This window comes from Dipodomys merriami, unplaced genomic scaffold, assembly GCF_024711535.1.
Source record: "Dipodomys merriami isolate MVZ:Mamm:240054 unplaced genomic scaffold, mDipMer1.0.p SCAF_92, whole genome shotgun sequence".
In the NCBI taxonomy this organism is placed as follows: domain Eukaryota; kingdom Metazoa; phylum Chordata; class Mammalia; order Rodentia; family Heteromyidae; genus Dipodomys; species Dipodomys merriami.
In genome coordinates, this window is record NW_027206535.1 from 4,325,200 (window position 1) to 4,339,484 (window position 14,285).

The following is a 14,285-nucleotide window of genomic DNA, read 5'->3' on the forward strand; positions in this document are numbered from 1 at the left end:
CGTGACAACCAAGCCAGTCCGACAGGGTTTGCCGCAGTGTTTCGGGAAAGTGGCTTAGGCCGGGAAGCGGGGGCGGAGCCGGTGCTGGGGGCCCCCCCCCCCCCCCCCGGCAGCTCCTTTAGGACCCCGCGCGGCGGCGGAGGCGGGCCGGCGGGGGCGGGGCCTCTGTGGGGGCGGGGCTTAACTCCAGGCCGGTGGGCGGGGCGAGGCGGGGCCTGGTGCTGCGCAGCGGCGCGGTGAGCGTGGAGCCGACCCCGCGCCTCGGCTACTGCCCGTGGTCGCGCACCTGCTGCCCTCGCCCGGCCCGGGGCGCTGCTGCCATGCCGCTGGCGCTGCTCTGGGCCCTGGGGCTCCTGGGCGCGGGCAGCCCGCGGCCCTCTCCGCCGCTCCCAAACACAGGTGAGTTCCGGGCCTGGAAGGAGTGGAGGGAGGGGTACCCTAGGGAAAGGTGCGGGAAAGCGAGGCGGCATGGGGGTACCCGGGCGGGCCGGAGAGCCCACCCAGAGCACGGCCTGCCTGGTCTGCTGCACCTGGGCCTGGCGACTCGGCGATGGAGTGCCAACGAGGGCAGAAGGGATGGATACGGGTGCCCGCCGTCCGGTCGCCCTCTGCGTTGTCCCGCAGAAACTTTCAGTTCAGGTGCCGGGCATCGAGGGGCCTTGCCCGGTGCCCCTTTAAAAGTGGTGGAAAGAGAGTCGGCTCCCCTCTGGAGCCCAGCTGGCCGTTCCACAGGGTGCCAGGGTCCCGAATGGGCAGGGTTCATGAGATGGAAGGAGGAGGATTCTTTCCTCCCAGGCCCAGCCCCGCTCCCCCGGTGCGGTGGCCACCCGCAGCGTGGCGGGGCGGGAGGAGCCGGGAGAAGGGAGCCTCGCCAGGAAAGAGGCCGGGACACCAACTCCTCCTTGGAACTTTCACTTCCCGCTGCTGTCTTGGGCCGGGGGGCCGAGAGGGCAGGCGGGGGTGGAGTGTCCGGAGAGAGCCATGGGGGGGGCAGCGCTCGGGGAGGAAGCGGAGGCTGTGTGGAGCGGGTGTGCCCGACTGGGCATCAAGGCTATTTAGAGAGGTGGGGGTGTTTGCACTGCTCACCCAGAAATGGGTGTTGCCTGCCTCTCCGAAGTGAAGGAAGGGGAGGGTGAATGGGCACTCAGCCACAAGGCTTCGCCCAGTGTTGAGAGAGGGTGTTCCTGGGGTGTATGTGTGTGTGTGTGTGTGTGTGTTGTGAGGTGGGGGGGATAATTGGAAAGGTGTGGGGAGCAGGGGGGGGGTCCCTGTGAAAACCTGAGATCGGCCAGAAGGATCCAAGGAACAGTTGCAGGCTGAGCAAGCTGGACTCCCTCTGGGCTGTAGGGATGGGTTGGTGGTGGAAAGCAGCCTCTCCCTCCAGTTTCCCCCTTGAGTTTCAGCATGCAATACACAGAAGCCCATCACGTCTGAGGGCACCAGTGGCTCCAGTTCCACTGTAGATCTCCTGGCCTTCTCTTGGGGTTCTCTGGGGCTCTGCAGGTGGCACTGAGGAGCAGCAGACCAGACCAGAAAAGGTCCTGAGTGGGTCCTTAGAGCACCAAGTCCTTCAAGACAACCCTCCAGTTCCCCTAGCAGAGGTGCTTCAGGTGAGTCTACACCCCCCCCCCCCGCCCCCATCTCTCAGCTAATAAATACCACCACTCTCACCCTTAGTTCTCAAGTGTGTCAAACCCAGAGCTCAGCTGCAGAGTCTGTGTGTGGATGGAGTTTTTGTGGCAGGTCCAATCCAGGTGGAGCTTCCTCTCCCCACACGCTAGCACCTGGCTTTACTTAGCGCCTCTGCTCTCTGCATGCACTCCTCAGCCATCCATCTCCACTGGGTGAATTCTGACTAGACTTGCTCTTTTCATCTCACAGGGTTGGTGTCAGGCAGTGCCTCACCAACTCCCCCCCATACTAAAGCTGAGTCAGAGGAAGGGTTGGGGCCCTGTGCTGGGTCCTCCATGATGCTTCCTCTCTGGACAGGAAGCTGAGAAGGGGCGGCTCAGATACCTTCCTTGACCTCCCCACACAACCCCCCAGAACAATGCCCCAGTCCAGGCAGGGCTTCCTGGCCACTCCCTAGGGATCCCCCACTAGTGTATGACCTAATTGTTGGTGCTCTCCTGAGGGCCTGCTGGTTAGGGAGAATAGGAATTGTGGACAGGGCTAAGGGGAGTGACATCCTTCTGATACCCACAGACCAGTTCACCTGAAGCCCTGAGAATTCAATTGGAGCTGGATGGTGAGAATCATATCATAGAGCTGCTACCAAATAGGTAAGATGGCAGGGGCTGGGAATATGCTTGCCTAACATGCATGAAGCCCTGTGTTCAATTCCCCAGTACCAGATAAACAGAAAAAGCACTGTGTCTCAAATGGTAGAACACTAGCTTTGAACAAAAGAAGCTCAAGGACAGTGCCCAAACTCTGAGTTCAAGCCCCAGGATTGGCAAAAGAAAAAAGAAAGATGGCAGAAATAATAAAAAGCATATGCCCACATTTACATAGTATTTACTATATGCCAGGCACTAAGCCTATACTCATGTAGGTTCTTCTTAACAATTCTGTAAGATAGAGACAATTATATATCATTGTCCTCATTTAACATATGAAGAAGCTATCGCACAGAGAGGCTAAATAATTTGCCCCAGGCCACACAGCCATCCTGTGTCAAAACCTCAATTGGAACCCAGATAGCTTGGCAGAGAGTAAGTGGGCCAACCCTTGCTGCCTCAGGGGAAGTGGTCAAGTTAGGAGCTTTGCTTGGCTCCCAGACGATCATCCATTACCCTGTGATTTTGCTCAGGTGCTGACCTTCCTTTTTCTTCACTCCATAGGGATTTGGTCCCAGGCCGCCCAACCCTGGTGTGGTACCAGCCTGATGGTACTCGGGTTGTCAGTGAGGGGCACACTCTGGTGAGTCAGGCCTGTCTGTGTCCTTTTTCTAGCCTGGGCAATGGAGGGAGAAGCAACTGGAGGAAGTGGAAGGACGCTGCAGGTCTAGACTCCTCTGGGTTCAAGTGCTGCTCCCCCTGAAACAAATGTTTCTCTGCTATAGGAAAATTGCTGCTATCAGGGAAGAGTGCAGGGCCATGCGGGCTCCTGGGTCTCCATCTGCACCTGCTCCGGGCTCAGGTACAGTGGGTGGGTCCCATGACAGTGGAGCAGGGCTCAGGCATGAAGCTGAAATGTTCTGACTTTCTGTCTCTTCTTAGGGGGCTGGTGGTCCTGTCTCCAGAGAGAAGCTATGCCGTGGATCTGGGGCCGGGGGACCTTCAGGGTTCTCCCATTATCTCTCGTATCCAAGATAACCTCCTGCCAGGCCACTCCTGTGCCCTGCGCCGACATGTCCCTATGCCCACTCAGGCTTCACCGGATCTCCCTCTGGGACATCTTCACCGGGTGAGGAGGAAAGGCAGGGGGGCTGGGCTTCAGTTGTGCTGCCACATTTACTCTTCCCACCAAGCCAAGCAGGCAGGTACTGTACATCTTTTATTGAGGAAACAGTTGGGTACCAGTGGCTTAAGCCTGTAATCCTAGCTACTCAGGAGGCTGAGATCTGAGATCCTGGTTCAAAGACAGCTGGAATAAGAAAGTCCATGAGACTCTTATTTGCAATTAATCGTCAAAAAGCCAGAAGTGGAGGTGTGGCTCAAGTGGTAGAGTGCCAGCTTTGGGCAGAAAAAAAATTTAACAGTGCCAAGGCCCTGAGTTCAAGCCCCAGTACTAGCACCAAAAATATAAAATGATAGTAAAATGAAGAAATTTCAGCATTACCCAAAGTCATATCACTAAGTTTTATGTCTACCATCAGAAGCAAGGGTTCTACTCAAACTCCTTGCCTGTCTTACTATTTCGATTTGCAGAAAACTCCCATTTAGGCATAGAAGAAACATAGTTGCCAACAAGAAAGCAATCAAAACTCCCAAATTAGAAAATTTGTAAAATGGGGAAAACAACACTGCTTACGAGGTTGATGTGAAGATTAACTGGATGTGTGTGTGTGTGTGTGTGTGTGTGTGTGTGTGTGTGTGTGTGTGTGTGTGTGTGTGTAAAGTGCCTAGAACTGTGCCTGGTGTATGGTATTTTTGCCATTATTATTATATTTACTATTATTATGGCATTCTACCTCGAAACCATACCTCTTTTGCACCAGTTATTTTTTTAAAGAATTTTATTGGCATACATTAGTTGTATAAGGGGGTTTCATTGTGACAGCTCCATCATGTGGGCAATGTATTCCATCAACTTTACCCCTCATTCTCCCTTCTCTTTTTTTGTTTTTTGTTGTTGTTGTTGGTGGTGGTCATGGGGTTTTAACTCTGGGCCTGGGCACTGTCCCTCAGCTCTTCAGCTCAAGGCGAGCGCTCTATCACTTGAGCCACAGCACCACTTCTGGTTTTCTGAGTGGTTTATTGGAGATAAGAGTCTTACAGGTCAGCGCCTGTAATTGTCTTAATAAAGAGGAGAAGGGAGCTGGCACCTGTGGCTCACGCCTGTAATCCTAGCTACTCAGGAGGCTGAGATCTGAGGATCGCCGTTCAAAGCCAGCCCAGGCAGGAAAGTCTGTGAGACTCTTAATAAACCACTCAATAACCGGAAGTAGTGTTGTGGCTCAAGTGGTAGCGCACTCGCCTTGAGCTGAAGAGTGTAGGGACAGTGCCCAAGCCCAGAGTTCAAGCCCCTCGACCAACAACAACAACAAAAAAAGAGTCTCACAGATTTTTCCTGCCCCAGTTGGCTTTGAACTGTAATCCTCAGATCTCAGCCTCCTGAGTAGCTAGGATTACAGGCATGAGCCACGGGTACCACCTCCCTTCTCCTCTTTATTAAGACAATTTCAACAGATTTTACTGCTATATTTTCTAACATATAAAGTACCTTGACCAATATTTGCTCTTATTTATCCTTTCTGTTGTTCACCCCTCCCACTGATACCCAGCCTAAACTTTTTGTTTTGGTTTGTTTTGGCTTGTTTGTGTCAGTTGTGAGGCTTGAACTCTGGGCCTGGGCACTGTCCCTCAGCATTTCAGCTCAAAGTTAGCACTCTACTACTTGAGTCACAATGCCACTTCCAGTTTTCTGGTAGTTTATTGGAAATAAGAGTCTCAGAGCCTTTCCTGCTTGGCTGGCTTTGAACTGTGATCCTCAGATCTCAGCCTCTTGAGTAGCTAGGATTACAGGCATGAGCCACTGGTGCCTGGCTTAAACTAGTTGTTTTTTGTTTTGGGGGTTTTTTGGGGGGTCCGTTCATGGGGCCTGAACTCTGGGCCTGGGCGCTGTCCCTCAGCTCTTCAGCTCAAGGCTAGCACTCTACCACTTGAGCCACAGCGCCACTTCCGGCTTTTTTATTTTTGTTTATATGGTGCTGAGGAATTGAACCCAGGGCCTCATGCATGCAAGGCAAGCGCTCTGCCACTGAGCCACTTTCCCAGCCCCTAAACTAGTTGTTTTTGAGATAGAATCTTGCTTCCTGCCCAGGCTTGTGCTTGGACTATGATCCACCTGTTTTAGGCTTCTTATCCACAAACATGTCCAACATCTTTCCATTAAGATGGGAGTCCTGAGGGCTTTTCTGCCCCAAAAGAACCTCAGTCCTTCTAATCTCAGCCTGTCATGTAGTTCAAGGGTGTCCTCATACATAGCATCTTTCGATCAAGAAGAGTTCTTGTGAATATTTCTACCCAGGCTAGCCTCAAACCATGATCCTCCCATTCTCAGGCTCCCAAATGGTAAGGATTACAAGCCTAAGTGATTGGAGCCTAGTTTATCTTTTTTTTTTCTTTTTTTTTTTTTTAATTTTTAAGAAGTACTGAGTTTGCAGCTAGGAAACGAGGGCTCTACTCCAAGCTTTATAATCTACTTTTTAGCCCACTTTGGGCAAATAACCAGCCTCTCCATGGCTCATCTGTGCAATGGGTTCTTTTTTTTTTTTTTTTTTGGGTCCGGTTGTGGGGCCTGAACTCTGGTCCTGGGCGCTGTCCTTCAGCTCTTCAGCTCAAGGGTAGCACTCTACCACTTGAGCCACAGTGCCACTTCCGGCTTTATTCTTTTTGCTTATGTGGTGCTGAGAAATCGAACCCAGGGCCTCAGGCATGCAAGGCAAGCGCTCTACCACTGAGCCACCTTCCCAGCCCCCTGTGCAATGGGTTCTTCACCTTCTCTATCTGACCACACAGGATGGGCATGAACGCAGCTTGGTCCATGCCCTGCAAGACAAGTTTGCCTGACTCTCCCCTTCTTCCTTACCCACAGCGGAAGCGGGATGTGATAACGGAGAGCAAGATTGTGGAGCTGGTGATTGTGGCCGATCATTCCGAGGTGAGCCTGCTGGTGCTTTAGACCTCTCCTGCCCCCTGCACACTCTGCGATCTTTCAAGGTAACCTCTTGGCCCACAGGTCAGGAGGTACCCCGACTTCCAACGCCTGCTGAACCGCTCACTAGAAGTGGCCCTCCTCCTAGACACGGTGAGTGTTGGACTAAGAAGTAGTCACACAGCCCTCTGACCTCAGCAACCCCTCTCCTGAACCCCATCTCTCTTCCAGTTCTTCCGGCCTCTGAATGTGAGGGTGCTACTAGTAGGCCTGGAGGCCTGGACCCAGCATGACCTGGTGGAGATAGTCCAGAACCCAGCTGTCACACTAGAAAACTTCCTCCACTGGCGCAGGGCAAACTTGCTGCCTCGATTACCGCACGACAGTGCCCAGCTGGTGACGTAAGGTCCCAAGGCTCCACTCCCTAGCTTAGGTTCTGAAGTGCTGATTACCATGGCTTTAGGCTCTGATCTTTAACCTCTTCCTCCCACAGTGATACTTTCTTCTCTGGGCCTACGGTGGGCATGGCCATCCAGAACTCCATCTGTTCTCCGGACTTCTCAGGAGGTGTGAACATGGTGAGCTTCTCACAGGTCTCCTCTGGGCTCCCGGGGCAGTTCACTGAAACTCCCTACATGCTAGACCAACCTCAATACTCTTCTTGTCTGGAGCTCTTTACCTGTGGCCAGTGCATCACAGTATGCACAGCTGACTCCCTATTTCTGCAGGGTAGGTGATGGGCTACTGAGGCACAAAGAACACCGGTGAAGCTAAGCACTGGTGGCCCATACCTATAATCCTAACTCAGGAGCAGAGAGCTGAGGTTGACAGTTCAAAGCCAGCCTGGGCAGGAAATGTCTGTGAGACTCTTATCTCCAATTAGCCACAAAAAAAGCCAGAAATAGAGCTGTGGTTCAAGTGATAGAGCACTAACCTTAAGCAAAAAGAGCTCAGGGGCAGTGCTCAGGCCCTGAGTTCAAGTCCCAGTACCAGCACACACACACAGGTGGTCTCCAGGGACTATGTGATAAGGGAAGTGACAGAGCTGAGCTAGAACCTAGAATTCTGTTTTTTCCTTTTGTGCCTGTCCTGGGGCTTGAACTCAGGGTCTAGGCACTGTCCCTAAGCTTTTGGGCTCAAGGCTAGTTCTACCTATTGAGCCACAGCTGCACCACTGGCTGTTTGGTGTTTAATTGGAGATAAAAGTCTCATGGTCTTGCTTCAAACCATGATCCTCAGATCTCAGCCTCCTGAGTAGGTACGATTACAAATATGAGCCACTGGCACCTGACATAAAACCCAGAACTTTTATCATGTAGGACTAGATTCTCCTCTTACTTCAAAAATTAAAGAGGTTGAAAATAAAAGCTCAGGGAGGGGCTGGGAAGGTGGCTCAGTGGTAGAGTCCTTGCCTTGCATGCATGAGGTCCTGGGTTCAATTCCTCAGCACCACATAAGCAGAAAAAGCCGGGAGTGGTGCTGTGGCTCAAGTGGTAGAGCACTAACCTTGAGCTGAAGAGCTGAGGGGCAGCGCCCAGACCCAGAGTTCAGGCCCACAACTGGCAAAAAAAAAAAAAAAAGCTCAGGGACAGTGCCCAGGCCCTGACTTCAAGCCCCAGAACCAGCACACACATACCAAAAACAAACAAACAAAAACCATTAAGGAGGGAGACAGTGTGAAATTTGTCCCAGGAGTAGTCAGGATGGAGTGAGCATTGTGTTGGGGTATCCACTCTCAATGACAGGACCACTCGGCAAGCATCGTGGGGGTTGCCTCTTCCATAGCCCATGAGCTGGGCCACAGCCTAGGCCTGGATCATGACTCGCCTGGAAGAAGCTGCCCCTGTCCAGGTCCAGCTCCATCCAAGAGCTGCATCATGGAGGCCTCCACAGAGTGAGTGACTGCAGGATATTGGGGGGCGGGGGTGGTGGTACTGGTAAAGGGAATATGCAAGCCAGGAGACTCCTTAACCCTAACTTGCTTTGTTGCCCCTTCCCCTAGCTTCCTACCAGGCCTGAACTTCAGCAACTGCAGCCGACAGGCCCTGGAGAAAGCCCTCCTGGACGGGATGGGCAGCTGTCTCTTTGAACGGCTGTCCAACCTACCAGCTATGTCCTCTTCGTGTGGAAATATGTTTGTGGATCCGCATGAGCAGTGTGACTGTGGCTTTCCGGATGTAAGCCCTTCAACCAAAGCCTTGCCCTCTCTCTTCTGCCCCATCACCCTGGTTAGCTGGTCTCCTGAGCTGCAAGCTGCGCTGAGGGACCTGTCTGTCCACAGGGACAGCCATGGACTCGCAGGCTCTAGTTCTCATTCATTGTGGGGCTTCTAGCACCTTCTGGGTTTGTTTCTGGGGAGGAGCAGGTAAAGGTGGGTCCTGGGCTTGGCCTGCGCTGATGCTTGGTTCGCTCCACATCCTGTGCCCACAGGCCTGCACTGATCCCTGCTGTGATGCCTTCACCTGCCAGCTGAGGCCAGGGGCACAATGTGCATCTGATGGACCCTGTTGTCAAAACTGCCAGGTAGGCACAGACTAGAATGATTTCACCCAGAGCTCCCCTGCAGGGGTCCAGGGGAGAAAGGCTTATTCTGACCCTGAGCTCCTAGTTGAATATGCCCAGTACCCCATGCTGCTGCCTTCCCACCCTTTGCAGCTGCGCCCAGCTGGCTGGCAGTGCCGCCCTCCCAGAGGTGACTGTGACCTGCCCGAGTTCTGCTCAGGAGATAGTGCCCAGTGCCCTGCTGATGTCAGCCTGGGGGACGGTGAGCCCTGTGCTGGTGGACAGGCTGTGTGTATGCACGGGCGCTGCGCCTCTTATACGCAGCAGTGCCGGTCTCTGTGGGGACCCGAGGCCCAGCCTGCCGCCCCATTTTGCCTCCATACAGCCAACACTCGGGGCAATGCCTTTGGGAACTGTGGACGCAGCCCCAATGGCAGCTATATCCCTTGCACATCTAGGTAAGCGGGGAAGCCAGGCTCCTCTTCTGGGTTGTTAGGAGACTGGGCCCTGCCTCCGCTGACCCTGTTTGCCTTTCTTCTGCCATCAGAGATGCCATGTGTGGGCAGCTGCAGTGCCAGGGGGGTAGAGCCCAGCCTCTGCTGGGCTTAGCCCAAGGTTTGCGCTGGGAGACCCTGGCAGTCAATGGGACACAGCTGAACTGCAGCTGGGTGCATCTGGACCTGGGTAATGATGTGGCCCAACCCCTCCTGGCTCTGCCTGGCACTGCCTGTGGCCCTGGCCTGGTGAGTAACCTGGGTGGGCAAAACCAGATCGAAGGTGACTGAACCCCAGCAAACAATGCCAGGGTCGCACTGTCTACTGGTGTAAAATGTCTGGGCCTCGCAGGAAGTCTGATTCTTACCTCGGATGGAGGTTTTGCTCCCTGAGCCTCCTCTGTAAAAGTGGTGAGGGCCTGAGCCTCATCAGCCTGCCAGTCCCAGGAAAGCTTCGTGAGCCCGTGATCCTTGCTGTTCTCTCTCCATGGGGCAGGTGTGCATAGACCATCGATGCCAGCCTGTGGATCTTCTGGGAGCACAGGAATGTCGAAGCAAATGCCACGGGCATGGGGTGAGCTGCTGTGGGGAAGCCAGAAGGGGAGAAGTGAGCCTCCAAGAAAAGAATGAGAGGCTCTGGAAACAGAGGGACCCGAGTGTCCAGTCTTTGTTCTGCCTCTTGCTAGCTGTGTGGCCTGGGGGGGGGGGGGATAAGTAACTTTTCCTCAGTTTCCTCATCCATCAAATGGGCACCCGAGTGCCCACTTCCTCAAGGATGTGAGACGAGAGTGAACACTGCTAGCATAGTACTGAAGTACTGCTGAGCATTAGCTCCATTGAATTTCCTCTGACATGGATAGACTTCTCTCTTCCACTTGTGGAAGTCCAAGCTCTTGAAAAATGGATACAAGGAAAGGAAAGGGTGACAGCATGCAGACCCCCTTACTGCTCACCCTGAACCTCCAGGTCTGTGACAGCAACAGGCATTGCCACTGTGAGGAGGGCTGGGCACCCCCTGATTGCATCACCCAGCTCCGAGGTAAGCTGGGGGAGGGGCAGCTGGGAGGGGAACGTGGCTCAGCCTTTGCCTTTCCCCTGACCCTCCTCTAACCCCTTCACTTCCAGTTCCCTGACTCTGACCCTTCCGCATGCTCTAACAATTTCACTCCTGCCTTTCCACTCCTTCCTGGATAGAATTCTTTTTTCTTTTCTTTTCTTTTCTTTTTTTTTTTTTTTTTGTCGGTCGTGGGGCTTGAACTCTGGGCTTGGGCATTGTCCCTGAGCTTTTCAGCTCAAGGTGAGTACTCTACTGCTTGAGCCACAGCGCCACTTCTGGTTTTCTAGTGGTTTATTGGAGATAAGAGTCTCACAGACTTTCCTGCCTGGGCTGGCTTTGAATGGCGATCCTCAGATCTCAGCCTCCTGAGTAGCTAGGATTACAGGCGTGAGCCACCAGCGCCCGGCCCTGGGTAGAATTCTTAACCCTGCTGACTGATCGACTGATTGATTGAGGGAGTACTGGAATTTTCACTCAAGGCCTTGTGCTTGCCAACCAGGTGCTCAACCATTTGATTTATGCCACTAGCTCTTTTCGCTTTACTTATTTTTGAGATAGGGCCTCATGTTTATGCCTGGACCAGCCTGGACTATGAGCCTCCTATTTAAGCTTCCTGTGTAGTTGGGATGCCAGGCATGACTACCATTCTCAGCTTTATTGGTTGAGATGAGGTCTCACTGACTGCCTGGGCTGGCCTCAAACCACTATCCTATCTCCACTTTCCTAGTAGCTAGGATTACAAGTGAATACCACCATCCCTGGATCTTTAAACCTGATCATCTCCACAGCAACCAGCTCCCTTACCACCGGCCTGCTCCTCAGTCTCCTGCTATTGCTGGTCCTCCTGTTACTTGGTGCCAGCTACTGGTACCGTGCTCGCCTGCAGCAGCGACTATGCCAGCTCAAGGGAACCAGCTGCCAATACAGGTATGAATATCCCTTCCATGTTGCCATTTCCTACAACTGGGGACAATTCTCACCTCCCCTGTGCAGCCCTGCCCCCTGCTTCTGAGACCCAAGCTTCTTGGACCCTGAACTTGCTGACCACCATTAGCACCATAATCACACACCTCCCTTCCTTGCAGATGTCCTGTAATTTCTCATTGCCAGGTTCACTCCCTGGGGGGACAGGTAGGGTACCAAGGCCATTTCCCCCAGGAACCCAGTGTGAGATACAGCGGCCCTTCTGCAAAATGATCAACTTCTCCCTCACCTAGTTGGGCTAAACCACACAAAACCACTCTCCAAAGGGCTGCAAAGGGTTCATTTCAACCAAGTGCAGCAGAGTAGTCACCAGGGTCTGAGGTTAGACTCTTTCCTTCTTTTTTTGTCTGACACTGGAACAGTACCTGATGCTTTCATGCACTGGCTGGTGCTCTACCAATTGAGCCATGCCTCCAACTACTGGTTGGTGTTTGTTTGTTTTTTTTCCCCTCCAAGACCAGGATACAAACGCTTGATTTGACACTTTTACTCACTGGCTGATACTCTACCACCTGAGCTACTCCTCCAACCCACCTGTCCCTCTTTTTGCTTTTCCTTATGCTCAGGGCAGCCCAATCCGGCCCCAGTGAACGGCCAGGACCTTCACAGAGGCCCCAGATGATGCCAAACATTAAGGTGAGCCCTGGATGCCAGAGGAAAGGGAGCCCACCTTGCTGACATTTGCCTTGGACCCTAGAGATGGGCATTGAAGGTTGTAGACTCAGAAAAAGGTCAACACTGTTCATTCAGAGTCAGAGGAGTCAGGGCCAACCCTTCCCATCTCTGCCCTGGCTGCAGACAGGCTGGAATGGGAGGGCCAGAGGCTCAACCAGAGGCTCAGCTGAGCTCTTTCAGGTGGCCCAACTGATGGCTTTAAGAGGTGGGTCTATCCCTGCCCTCCACAGTGACCAGTGCAGGGGACAAGGGGGGTAGTGCTCAGAAGGGCCTTCAGTGTGCCAGGACCTGACAAGGCCCAGGACACCATGTGTGGAAGGCCTGGTGAGTGCCCCGGGCCTGAGCCCTGTGGCTCTGCTGACAGGAGTCAGTGTGTGCAAGCAGCCTGCATGCTCACTACAACGCCGGTCCCCCCTGCATGCAGATGAATAACCGCATGCACAGCCCCACACTTTTAGGGCCCTGCTGCTCCTACCTGGACACTAACCCCTCTCTGCTCACATCTGTCTCTCTGCTCCTTCCTACCCACTCTGCCTGTCTGCTCCTTCTGACCTCTCAGCAGGCTAGTGCTCTTGGCTTCCCGGCCCCCCCTTCCAGGCCGCTGCCGCCTGACCCCGTGTCTAAGAAACTCCAGGTAAATCTGGGATGGGCCCCGTCCTGTCCCAAGACAGGTGGGAGGCTTGGTGTCCACCTACAGCTCTCATCCCTGCTCCCTGCCAGTGGTGCTCTTCATTAGGTGCCCAGGGTGCCCCCTCTCAGTCTCCTGACCCCAGCAACAGCAAAGGGTGAGCTTCCTGCCTTGGTCTCTACCACCACCTGGTGGTCAGTGGCAGGACTGCAGTGGACCAGGGCCTGCAGAGTTGATCTACACCTTTCGCCCTCTTGAAGTGTCTATCTGCTGGCATGCACACAAGCCCTCTGTGCATGCCCCCTTCTCTCAGGCCCCTTGGCTGCGTTTGCATGTTGACTTGAATTTCTGGGGGGCGGGCCCTTCTGCATGTGCACTGCCATTGACTCCTTCCACAGCCACCACCCCTCTCTCTGTTCAGGCTGCACTGGCTGACCGGCCCAACCCCCCCACCCGCCCTCTGCCCGCTGACCCCGTGGTGAGGCACCCGAAGGTAACAGTGAGGGGAGAGAAGGGCACTGCCTCTCCCCCCACCTTGAGCTGTGGTGCTGGTAGTCGTGGCAGTGGTAGCTGTGGCAAGATGCCCTTTCTGTGCCTGGGGGCACATATCCCAGTGGCATCTTTAAGGTGACAGGTTTGTCTGGAGCCAAGGATGACCTCTGGTGCTGCCCCCCAAAACTGGTGTTTCCCAGCACCAGTGTGTCAAGGGTGGGCAACACCACCATTATCCCCCAAGCTGCCTCCTGCCTTCTCTCCCAGTCTCAGGGACCTGCTAAGCCCCCCCCACCAAGGAAGCCACTGCCTGCAGATCCCCAGGGCAGGCAGCCGTCACGTGACCTGCCTGGCTCAGGAGCTGGGATCATACCGCTGGTGGTACCCTCCAGGTAGGTGAGGAGGGTGTGACTGAGGATGGGTGAGCAGGGTGAGACATCTAGGGAAAGAGACCCTGATCTTTTTTCTTTGGCTTCCCAAACTCCAGACCGGCACCCCCACCCCCAGCACTATCCTCACTCTACCTCTGACCTCTCCTGAGGTTTTGCTGTTGCCAGCCAAGATTTAGGACTTAAAGAAGCAGAATCCCTGCTGGAGTTCCCCCAAAATGACTGAAGGAACAGGATCCTAGTCATTGAAGTGCCTGCCCAATGTTAAGGAACCAGACCCTGCCAGGCACGGTCAAGCAGCATCCTGCGGACAGGTCAACATGGACTCAACTCAGTCTTGGGGAAAGGCTGGGGTTGGATGGGACTGAGAGGTGCATACAGTCTGCCTCTGCTCTCCTACAATAAACGTGAGACTTGTGTGAGCGATCGCCTCTAAGTTTGTTGCCCGGGCTTTGTTGCATTTCCAGGTCTAGCCGCTAGGAGACGCTGCTTCCTCAGACAAGTGTGGGCTGAGGAGGGCAAGAGCTACAGAAAGGGTCAGTCACAATGTATCCCAGGGATGCTGGAGGTTTGTTTCTGCCCAACCTGGGATGGTTCTCAAAGCAGTCCTGTACCACAGGAATTGTTTGTCCCTAGCCTCCCAGAGTCCTCACCCCCAACGCCGCCCAGCCCCCGCAGCAACTATAGACAAGCTGTCAGACCTGCATCCCCACCCTCTGACCAGTGGCTGGGAAAAGGATCTC

At 54.0% G+C, this 14,285-nt stretch overlaps 1 protein-coding gene across 4 annotated transcripts; it reads left to right on the forward strand.

Annotated features, from left to right (window-relative positions):
* Positions 1-227: 227 nt before the first annotated feature.
* On the forward strand, positions 228-13,964 carry LOC138821476 (disintegrin and metalloproteinase domain-containing protein 15-like). 4 transcript variants are annotated; one of them, XM_070013734.1, is made up of 23 exons: positions 228-399; positions 1,504-1,610; positions 2,206-2,282; positions 2,844-2,922; positions 3,065-3,141; positions 3,222-3,408; positions 6,262-6,327; positions 6,406-6,474; positions 6,553-6,722; positions 6,815-6,899; positions 8,067-8,215; positions 8,324-8,498; positions 8,752-8,844; positions 8,977-9,281; positions 9,371-9,566; positions 9,814-9,891; positions 10,284-10,356; positions 11,163-11,301; positions 11,925-11,994; positions 12,593-12,667; positions 13,083-13,154; positions 13,421-13,545; positions 13,641-13,964. In XM_070013734.1, exons 1-23 carry the CDS (start codon positions 321-323, stop codon positions 13,681-13,683), a joined length of 2,589 nt encoding a protein of 862 aa, XP_069869835.1. In that variant the 5' UTR covers positions 228-320; the 3' UTR covers positions 13,684-13,964. The 4 variants fall into 4 exon arrangements, with proteins under 4 accessions (XP_069869835.1, XP_069869836.1, XP_069869837.1 ...); XM_070013735.1 differs by having other exon boundaries at positions 12,596-12,667; XM_070013736.1 differs by lacking the exon at positions 13,083-13,154.
* The last annotated feature ends 321 nt before the right edge of the window (positions 13,965-14,285 follow it).

Excerpts from the sequence above, each read along its gene's own strand:
- LOC138821476 (XM_070013734.1), top strand. The coding sequence starts at position 321 with ATGCCGCTGGCGCTGCTCTGGGCCCTGGGGCTCCTGGGCGCGGGCAGC. Across the intron at positions 8,216-8,323 it reads ATCATGGAGGCCTCCACAGA|CTTCCTACCAGGCCTGAACT; the intron begins GTGAGTGACTGC and ends CCCTTCCCCTAG. Across the intron at positions 9,567-9,813 it reads CTGCCTGTGGCCCTGGCCTG|GTGTGCATAGACCATCGATG; the intron begins GTGAGTAACCTG and ends TCCATGGGGCAG.